The 11,331-nt window shown below is 42.2% G+C and overlaps 1 protein-coding gene across 2 annotated transcripts; it reads right to left on the reverse strand.

Moving 5' to 3' along the window:
- Positions 1 to 4,640: 4,640 nt before the first annotated feature.
- Positions 4,641 to 10,670, reverse strand: aldoab (aldolase a, fructose-bisphosphate, b). Of its 2 annotated transcripts, XM_049012943.1 has the most exons (7): positions 10,612 to 10,670; positions 8,657 to 8,775; positions 8,284 to 8,550; positions 7,761 to 7,921; positions 7,012 to 7,265; positions 5,532 to 5,736; positions 4,641 to 5,429 (listed from the first exon to the last, which is right to left on the reverse strand). In XM_049012943.1, exons 1-7 carry the CDS (start codon positions 10,665 to 10,667, stop codon positions 5,334 to 5,336), a joined length of 1,158 nt encoding a protein of 385 aa, XP_048868900.1. In that variant the 5' UTR covers positions 10,668 to 10,670; the 3' UTR covers positions 4,641 to 5,333. The 2 variants fall into 2 exon arrangements, with proteins under 2 accessions (XP_048868900.1, XP_048868899.1); XM_049012942.1 differs by lacking the exon at positions 4,641 to 5,429 and having other exon boundaries at positions 5,566 to 5,731; positions 6,946 to 7,265.
- Positions 10,671 to 11,331: the final 661 nt, after the last annotated feature.

Below are 11,331 nucleotides of genomic sequence, written 5' to 3' on the forward strand. Positions count from 1 at the left end.
TCGTTAAAATCTTATCAAGCTCTGATTTAAAGGAACCCAAGGATTCAGCTTGCACTACATTATCAGGAAGGGTATTCCATACTCTGACTACACGCTGTGTAAAGAAGTGCTTCCTTAAATCCAGCTTGAAGTGTTCTCCCGCTAATTTCCACCTATGGCCACGAGTTCGTGTATTTAAACTAATGCTGAAGTAACTATTTGGTTGAACAGCATCCAGACCTGTTAGAATCTTATATACCTGGATCATGTCCCCCCTCAGTCTCCTTTGCTTGAGACTGAACAGATTTAGCTCAAGTAACCGTTCCTCGTATGACATTCCTCTAAGACCAGGAATCATTTTTGTGGCCCTACGCTGCACCTTTTCTAAGGCCACAATGTCCTTTTTAAGATATGGTGACCAAACCTGCACACAATATTCTAGGTGAGGTCTCACCAAGGAATTGTATAATCTTAGCATTACCTCCCTTGACTTAAACTCCACACACCTGGAGATATACCCCAACATCCTATTGGCCTTTTTTATTGCTTCCCCACACTGGCGAGAATGGGACATGGAAGCATCAACATACACACCAAGGTCTTTCTCATGATCAGCTACCTTTATTTCAGTGACACCCATGAAATACCTGTACTTTATATTTCTGCTCCCTAGATGGAGTACCTTACATTTATCGATGTTAAATTTCATCTGCCAGGTATCGGCCCAGTCACTAATTAAATCAAGATCCCGCTGTAGCTGCTGAGCCACTAATTCAGTATCTGCTACACCACCCACCTTGGTGTCATCTGCAAATTTCACCAGTTTACTGTATATATTGGTATCCATATCATTTATGTAAATTAGGAACAATAGTGGTCCTAAAATCGAACCCTGCGGTACCCCACTATGAACGCAAGCCCACTTTGACATTGTGCCTCTTATAACTACTCGCTGTTTCCTATCTGTTAACCAGTTATCAATCCAGGTCGCTACGGTACCTAAAATACCTGTCGCTTTGAGTTTAAGTAGGAGCCTCTTGTGGGGGACAACATCAAAAGCCTTTTGGAAATCTAAGTAGATGACATCATAGGCCTTCTTATCATCAACTTCCTGAGTAGCTTCCTCAAAAAACTCCAACAGATTTGTTAAACAGGATCTACCTCTCCTAAATCCATGCTGGCTATCCCGCAAAATGTTATTAGAGTCCAGGTAATCTACCATTTTCTCTTTGATTATAGCCTCCATAACTTTACCAGTTATACAAGTTAGACTGATTGGCCTATAGTTAGACAAATTACTTCTATCCCCTTTTTTAAAAATAGGCGTTATGAAGGCGTGCTTCCAATCAGAAGGTACCACACCTTCAGATAAGGATTTTTGAAACAGTAAAGTTAAGGGTCGGCAAATAATATCCCTCATCTCCTTTAATACTATAGGTAAGATGCCATCAGGACCCTGTGATTTATTTATTTTGAGCTTAGCTAGGCTTTGCAAAACATCTGCTTCAGTTATATATATATTAGCTATAGACAATGCTGGATAGGTAATAACTGGTAAATTACTAAGGTCCTCAACAGTGAATACCCGTGCAAAACTATCATTGAACTCATTTACTATATCAATGTCGTTTACTATTATAAGACCCTTACTATCCTGCAGATTAGTAATTTCAGGTTTTAGAGCTCTTTTAGAGTTAAAATACTGGAAGAAACTTTTAACGTCATCCTTAGCTTCCAATGCAACCATCCTTTCGACATTTCTTTTAGCTCGTCTAATATCATTTTTTAACTCAGTCTGTAGACTTAGATATTCCTGCTTAATTCTGTCATCGTCAGTTATTTTCCATTGCTGGAACAAAGCCCTTTTCCTCCTTACTTTATGCTTTATATCCCTAGTAAACCACCTAGGTTGCAATTTCCTAGATTTATTCTTGCTGGAAACAGGTATGAAGTCCTCTTGCACTTGCAATAATATGCTTTTAAACAATTCCCAGGCCTCTTCAACAGTTTTGTTATTTAACTCCATCCAGTTCACAGTTTCTAGTTTTAGTCTCATACACTTAAAGTCAGCCTTCCTAACATTATATATTTTTGATTTGGACTTAGCTCTTCGAACACTAAACTTAACCTCAAATTTGACCATGTTATGATCGCTACTGTCAAGTGGTTCTAAAACATCTAATTTACCAATCCTGTCCTGGTTATTAGAGAGAACAAGATCAAGAATGGCATCTCCCCTGGTAGGGGTGTTAACAAACTGAGTAAAAAAACAATCCTGTACTAATTCCACCATCTCCAGTTCATTTTCTGAAGAGCCAGTGACAATGTCCCACTGTGGCTTGTCAGACAGAGACGCATGATTCATCACTCCAGAGAGTCCAGTGGCAGTGTGCTTTACACCACTGCATCCAACACTTTGCATTGCACTTAGTGATGTACGGCTTGGATGCAGCTGCTTGGCAATGGAAACCCATTCCATGAAGTTCTCTACACACTGTTCTTGAGCTATGTGAAAGCCGCACAAAGTCTGGAGGTCTGTAGCTGTTGCCTTTGCAGACAGTTGGCTTCTGCACACTGTGTGCCTCAGTATGCATTGTCCTCACTCTGTTATTTTACATGGTCTACCACTTCGTGGCTGAGTTGCTGTTGTTCCCAGTTGCTTCCATTTTGTTATAATATCACTAACAGTTGACCGTGGAATATTTAGTAGCAAGGAAATTTCACAAATGGGGTTATTGCACAGGTGGCATCCTATCACGGTACCTGGCTTTAATTCACTGAGCTCCTGAGAGCGACCCATTCTTTCACAAATGTTTGTAGAAGCAGTCTGCATTCCTATGTGCTTGATTTTATACACCTGTGGCTATGGAAGTGATTGGAACACCTGAATTCAATAATTTGGAGGGGTGTCCCAATACTTTTAGCAATATAGTGTATGTGTAAAATATTATTTAACAACACATTATGTAATAACTCAACAAAATGTAACATTTATAGCCTACATTATAATTTTGTACTGCACAATTAACTTATTATTATTACTATTATCATCATGATTCGGATAACTAAGTATTTATCCGCAAAGTCATTGGGAAACACACACCTGAAAATTTTCCTGAATTTACCTAAATTTATCTTATGAAAATGTATTATGTTTTTTGTCAAGATTTTGCATAATGTGGTGTTACTACACAATGCATTGTCACAAGATTAACATTTTGAAATTTTGGGTTTCATCCATTTTTTTTTACCCAGGAGTATACTGTATGTATGTGTATTAAAAAATACGGGACAAATGGCGTCTCATATCACTTCAGAAAGGAGGAACAACGCGGAACACACTTCAGTACACTTCAATGACAGACCTGGGAAACGAATTCACACGCGGGCTAATTATACACAGGACTCAATGGAAATGACATGAAACAGCTGGTTACAATCGGGATTGCACACGTGGTTAACGAGGGGGCGTGGCACACAAGAGGATCATACGATCAGGTCATGATAGAGGCGATGTTTAATTATATGATTATAAATTATTTTTGCCTACATTTTAATTGAAAGAATCATTTTAAACCAACCAGTCATTTAACGTAATTGATTCACCTACTAAGTGTGCTCGCAGATGTGACTTGAATTCTGCCTAATGGCAACAAACTTGTATATTGTACTAAAACACTGTCCCATCAGCTCCTGCTTTGTCATGTCCTAGTGTCCTGTCAGCGCCCACCTTGTCATCTTCTGTTATCGCCTTAGTGGCCTCCTCGTCCCTCTGGGATGGCACGTTTAAAAGTAGCCCCAAACAACAATTTATTATTATATTTATACAGGCTACTTTTAGGCTTCCATGTATATTTCTGTATACTGTTTCATACGTTTTGGGTTGAAACATTTGTTTCTAAATGTATGAAATGTTAGAAAGTTTTGTTTTGTTACGTGTTTAGCTTTCTGAAAATTGCAGTTTCGTGTTTGCACATGACATGTGACTTAATACAGTCCCTCAGAGCACAAAGCGAAAAATACACTCAGTTGCAATTAAGTCAGTGGCAGAATGTGATTGAGTCATTTGCATGCCCACATATTCATGATTTTTCACCCAAAGCACGCATCTAGCCTAAATGCACTTAAACCCCACACTTAAGTTGAGAAAGAATACATATAAAACTAAAAAGTGTGTGGCATTATTAATGTTATTAATGTGTATTAAAGATGTTAAGGTCTGTTAGGATGTTATGGAATACTTATGAACACACTTATGAATGTTCTATGAATGCATTATGAAGGTGCACTGAATATTCTGTGAATGCATTATAAAGGCACCGTGAAGTCATGTCACGGTCATGTAAAGCGTTACCAAATGTTGATCCTGTTTAGGTGGGTTTTCTGCAGACACTCCATCTCATTTCCCCAGTATAAAAACATGCAATATCAAGCTGTAGCATTAAGTGGCACCAGTGATTTAATGTTGCAGGTGCTATGGGGAAACTGGATTGTTTAGGACTTGGTGGTGCCCTGAGAGGTTTCCAGTTACAGCTACTGCTCTAGGCCTTCCTCAAACCCCCTGCCCCATCTTCCTCCTGCGCCATGACATGAAGGACAGCACCCCCGAGCTTCCAAGCCCCATTCCCATCAGAGACTATGCATCACTATGGACCAAGTAAGACGAGAAGTACAGATACATTTATTTCACATAATGCCATGACCATGTACTGTCATGGACGTTTTTGCACTGGGCTTATACTATGGGCAACACTGTGTTGCAGTCACATTTATGGAGGGCAAATACAAGTCCCCCCCCATCCCCCCTGCAACTGGACACTTTACTATTTATTGTCAGTCTTATCCTGCTACATTGTTTCCATTGACTGCATACTCACATGACCGTGAATCTCTTCTTTTGTCACTTGCTGTCTGTATGTTTCAACGTGCTCCTGAGGGAATGTTATATCATACCACTGATTACTTGTATACTTGTATAGGATAGTATGACAATAATGTCTAGTTGACTGTACTTACTGAATGTGACTGCATTTTTTCTGGATTATAAGAAAGGGTTACAGGCACGTTTTTTTCCGCTATACTGTATTTACCACACCACTAGGCTTGTATCCAATTAGGAAACGTTTCTTGAACTGAAAGAGTAAAGGAGGAAACTGCAGTTGGCAAATCCAGAACAGGAAGTGGGTGTCGCAACACTTCTGAGACACAGAGACACTGGCACCAAAAGTGTAGAAAAAGAAGAGAAGTATTAAAAAAAACATCAGTAAGAGAAAAAATGGGGCTATAGCTGACCGTTTTTGTGAAGAGGCAAGCAGCAGGCAAGCAGCGCAGTGTGGGCATGAGTGAGATGGCATTTAATAGGCATGGTTGGCCACAAACAAGGATTCTCCGGAGGCAGTTCCCTTGTCCCCAGAAGAAACATATTTCCCCAAAGTGGCCTGGTTATTGCTCTGTAAAAAGCAGAAGAAGGCAGTTTTATTACAAAAGTCAGTCATATTTTTTTGGTTATTTTGTGCTCTTGATACAGAGACTCGTGCAGCAGTCAAGCTAACCAGGGCTCTCTTGATGTACTCTTCTTGGCAGGCCTTGCCATTCTCCTTCTTGCCAGCCCATGCCTTGAGTGCTGAGGCTTGCAGGGTCCGGCCAAAGGAGAAGGTCAGCGCCCAGGGCTTGTGCAGGGGACACTGGTTTATGGCATTCAGGTTGATGGTGGCTTCCTCTTCACTTTGGCCTCCAGACAGGAATGTGATATCTGAGCAGGGAAGGGCAAAGATGGTGGGTGTTTGGAAGCTGGAGGTATCTATTACGAGCACTGCAATATAGCTGTGAAACCTAAAAATAATTATGAAGGCAATGCTTCTATATAATGCATTGCAATTTTATCCATTTACACTGTATATTTTAATTGTTAGTGGCTCAGCAGCTACAGCGGGATCTTGATTTAATTAGTGACTGGGCCGATACCTGGCAGATGAAATTTAGCGTCGATAAATGTAAGGTACTCCATCTAGGGAGCAGAAATATAAAGTACAGGTATTTCATGGGTGTCACTGAAATAAAGGTAGCTGATCATGAGAAAGACCTTGGTGTGTATGTTGATGCTTCCATGTCCCATTCTCGCCAGTGTGGGGAAGCAATAAAAAAGGCCAATAGGATGTTGGGGTATATCTCCAGGTGTGTGGAGTTTAAGTCAAGGGAGGTAATGCTAAGATTATACAATTCCTTGGTGAGACCTCACCTAGAATATTGTGTGCAGGTTTGGTCACCATATCTTAAAAAGGACATTGTGGCCTTAGAAAAGGTGCAGCATAGGGCCACAAAAATGAATCCTGGTCTTAGAGGAATGTCATACGAGGAACGGTTACTTGAGCTAAATCTGTTCAGTCTCAAGCAAAGGAGACTGAGGGGGGACATGATCCAGGTATATAAGATTCTAACAGGTCTGGATGCTGTTCAACCAAATAGTTACTTCAGCATTAGTTTAAATACACAAACTCGTGGCCATAGGTGGAAATTAGTGGGAGAACATTTCAAGCTGGATTTAAGGAAGCACTTCTTTACACAGCGTGTAGTCAGAGTATGGAATAGCCTTCCTGATAATGTAGTGCAAGCTGAATCCTTGGGTTCCTATAAATCAGAGCTAGATAAGATTTTAACGACTCTGAGCTATTAGTTTAGTTCTCCCCAAGCGAGCTTGATGGGCCGAATGGCCTCCTCTCGTTTGTATAGTTCTTATGTTCTTATGTTCTAGGTGAGGCACTCATGGAAAGTCCAGAATCTTGAATGATATCAGCAGTCTTCTGGTGACACATGTAGGTCCGTGTCTACTAGGGGGTCAAGAGTATAGGTGGAACCAGGGGCAATGTAGGGCATGGATACCCTGGCAGATTCTGGGATCCTGACGCTTTATAGGTGGCCTTGAATTATATTATACGCTTAGCAAATTTTACCGAGGGGAAATCCTACCCCCACCCCCACCCCCGGATCACATGCAGTCCAGTAAGTGGGTGCAGTATATGCGTCTCATCAGGAACTGCAGGCGGTACGGTGCGACGCAAGGCAGTGACAGTAGCCATGGCGATCTCCTGGGGTGAATATTTGTGTGAGCAAGAGTGGGCAGCTGTCAGCATGTTGGGTTTCAGCAAGGTCCCATCTAGGTAGACGTGATGGTCAGACAGGGCCTTGTAGACAGCAGCCAGGACCTTCTTAGTGATGTACTGACAGCGCTTCAGGTCATGGTCTCCATCAGGGAGAATTTCAGGCTCCACAATGGGCACGATGCCATGCTGAAATATTTTTCATAAATTACTAAATCTATATCAAAATGATCACAATGGCAAATGTTCTTTCTCAGACATACTGCACGATAAACTATAATCTCTGTAACAGTAAGGAGCATATTTAAACAGACAGTCCCCCGGATAAGAATGTCTGAATTATGAGCAGCTCACACTTATGAACAGGCTTCCATAAAGCCCCCAACGCTCTATTAAAAATTCAGGGTAAACACAGTGGTTTGTATTAATGAATAAAGCCACAGTACAGTACACTATGTAGTTACTTCTTATTATTACTGCATAATCATGATTATTATTATGTACTGTTTTATTATTTTTTTGACATACCTACAAATTCAGCTTAAAGACAGACTTAGGGAACTGATGTCATTCGTAACCTGGGGACTGCCGGTATATCATTATTAGTCCAACGTGTGCTTGTGTGTGTATGCGTTTGCTCTATGTTGCCGAATGCTGATTTAGAGAGCACCAATCCGCCCTCACCATTTGGCAGATGCTGGCATATCGCGCCAGGATGTTGGCATTCTCCATGATGGCCAAGTGAGAAGGGGTGGTGGGAGAGATCTTCAGCACACAGCGCCACTTGGCGAAATCAGCGCCGTCTTTCTTATACTGAGCACAACGTTCATACAACCCGTCCAATCCTAGCAGGAAGAGGCAGAGAAAAATGGCAAAAAGATGATTTGTGCATGATGAGGAAATTGGGTTATGAAGCATGGGGAGGTTTTGGGTGTTGGGGGACAGGCTCCTCTATACACTGTACTTCCCTGTATTAAGTATAAAGCAAGTTTGCCTTGCGTTATTGAGAAAGTCATTTGGTTTACACTTGTGCTTCATGCATGGTTAAATTAGTGAAAGAAGCAGTGATTTTCAATACTCTTGGGTTGCTTGCCCATTTCCTCTGGAGGGTCCTAGTAAAATCATGTGATTCTGCTATGTCCTGTGGGTTTTTCAAACAGATGGTAAGTAATAAAAATAAGTGACAGCATGGTTTTAAAGTTCATACCCTGGGTGGTGGTCTCTCCATTAGTTCCTGCCAGGGGAACCATACCCTTGTCAACCTTTATGCCAACCACTATGCCCTTCTCTTTGATGAGCTGGGGAAAGGGCTTCCCACTGTCATGCTTCTGGTAGACGGTCTCGTGGAAGAAGATGACACCACCAATGCAGGGCTTCACGCGGTCATCCGCAGTGAAAAGAAGCTGCCTGTACTGCCTCCTGTTCTCCTCAGTGTTCTCGACATTAATGCTCTGAAAGCGCTTGGCAACACTGCCTGGTAGAAGGGAAGGAGCGAGAGGCACAGTCATTTAAACATCATCTTAGGGGAATTGCGTTACCCCGACCGATTTCACAAGACTGAGCAGTAGTTCTTTGTTTACCTGTAGATTCATCAGCTGCAAGAATGCCTTTGCCTGGAGCAACAATGCTTTGAGCAATATCGCTGAGCTCCTTCTTCTGCTCAGGGCTGAGGAAGGGATAAGCGTGAGGCATTCTGGTCCTGTAGACACAGATGAATGGGAGGGGATTGGGCACATTAAGAGTTTCCTTGGTGACCATGGAGTAATGCAAGGTACTATGCACAATAGGCACTTTTATCTTGAGAGAAGCAGACATACATGGAATAACTGGGTAGAGTAAGTTTGAGGGCATAGTGCAAGTTGTGAAAGCATCCAGCATTTCAGATCAGTTGTGGTTAATAATAACATAATTACTCTGCATATCACAGGATTCAAACCTGTGACCTTCCAGAAGCTGTAACAAACTCCAAAACCACTGGGCTACAAGTAATCAATGATTCTGTCAGCTGGGCACTTTGCTACTTGTTTGAGGCTTTTCATTAATGAGGTTTGATGGTTTTAAATGGCCCCTATTTTTTATTCTACGAATCCTGTTTTTCTATCCTGATATATCTCCACTACACAACCTACTAAGCAACTGAATGAAGATTTAAGATTAGTTTACCTGTGTATTGTGATATTACTATTGTTTCTCTTAACTATGTTAAACTTTAATTACATATAAAGCATGGAAACTCTGGCCATTGCATTTTCCACATTTTGGTCTGGTCTGGGAACGTTCCTACCCTCACCTATGGTCATGAGCTTTGGGTAGTGACCGAAAGAACGAGATCGCGGGTACAAGCGGCCGAAATCAGTTTCCTCCGCAGGGTGGCTGGGCTCTCCCTTAGAGATAGGGTGAGGAGCTCAGTCATTCGGGAGGGACTCAGAGTAGAGCCGCTGCTCCTCCGCATCGAGAGGAGCCAGATGAGGTGGCTCGGGCATCTGATCAGGATGCCTCCGGGACGCCTCCCTGGGGAGGTGTTCCGGGCATGTCCCACTGGGAGGAGACCCCGGGGAAGACCCAGAACACGCTGGAGAGACTATGTCTCTCGGCTGGCCTGGGAACGCCTCGGGGTCCCCCCAGAGGAGCTAGACGAAGTGGCCGGGGAGAGGGAAGTCTGGGTCTCCCTGCTGAGGCTGCTGCCCCCGCGACCCGACTCCGGATTAAGCGGGAGATGATGGATGGATGGATGTATGGATGGATGGATGGTCTGGGACAGTATCCAGTATTAAACTGTAAGACTCCCCCATGGCTGTCTAATTTCTCTTTCCCGTGCACTTTCATACTGTTCTTTCTCGTGACTTTATGAGTGACCTTTACTCTTCCTCTTTATATTTGGCTGCTAGCACTATATAGAAGGTCAGACTAAATACAGACATTATACACACATAGTTTCCTTTTTTTTATTTCTGAACCATATAGTCACTTCTTAATCTAGTTGTTTTTTCTGCCCCGCTGTGACAAAGTAAATTGTTAAAGTGAAGAATTCATATAACCATGCAGCATGAATCTGCTAGTGTAATGTGTTTACCTTTATTTATTTATATAGATTATAGTAATAAGCAAAAGACATACTTCAAACCGTAACAATCTGCTTTTTTGAGCTAGTTTGTTTGACCAGTCATGTTGACTGTTCTTGTCATGTTACATGCAAATACTTTAATTTTTCTTTGAATAGCTTTTTTTAGCTGAACATTTCCTGGTTCATGTAATGCCCGGGGTGTGCATGAAAGGAGAAGAATCCCATGCAGCTTTTCTTGTTAACAGTGACCGAACTGCTAATTGTACTGATAGCACATGGGTAAATTTAGAAGGTTTTTGTGAGCAAGCTGTTTTGCATGCCTGCTTGGTTGTCCTATCGTTAGTTAATGAGCTGATTGCACAAGACACAAAAGCATAACTTATGTGAGACAAATACTGTCTTAACCCTTGACACAAAAGGCAAACATTGGATTAGAAGACAATCAGGTTTGCCTTTTCAGCATGCATTTACCTTGCAGTGGAGGGGAAAAGGGGGTCTGTGTGTTTCTGTGGCACACTGCTTGTCATACACAACTTCTACGTATCAGCATATTGTGACCCCTCACATTTAAGATATACTGACTAAACTTAGCACCAGGCAGCAACCGGAGAATGGCAGTGACACTCACAGAGACGCAAAGGCTGCAGAAGGGGAATAGGATATGTGACTTCTGTGTGAAGTTCACAGCAAAACAGAGAAGAAAATGAGGGGGAGAGATGAAAGAGTGAACTGAAAGTCTGTGTGAAGGGGAAGCTTGTGAAGAATGATCAGAGTTGCCAAATTCTGTCATAAAACATCAAACTTCATCAACAGTCAAGTATTGTGCAGCTGTTCCACTGCTGATGAGGTCAGAGGGAGGGTCTCCCGATGCTTGCCAGCAATGGCATTTGGCACATGGTAGCCAATGCATGGCTAGAGACCTCTTTCACAAAAAAGATACCAGATGAGATCAGGGAGGTTGACAGACAGATAATACCTTGTGCCAGGGACTCCTAGATGTAGTATGTAGGACTTCTGGACTAAGAAGGAAGCTTCCCTGTGGCTCAGTCAACCTAGGAATTGTGAAATCGTAGCCACGGGTGTCCTAAGACCAAGTGTTCTCCAGATGGGTCACTCCCACTTGCATCTGTAACTGGATGGTTCCAGTCAAATTCTTTTTACGCCTCCCCCAGCTTCTTCTCTGCAGGTAAG

Source organism: Brienomyrus brachyistius, chromosome 5, assembly GCF_023856365.1.
Source record: "Brienomyrus brachyistius isolate T26 chromosome 5, BBRACH_0.4, whole genome shotgun sequence".
Lineage (NCBI taxonomy): Eukaryota > Metazoa > Chordata > Actinopteri > Osteoglossiformes > Mormyridae > Brienomyrus > Brienomyrus brachyistius.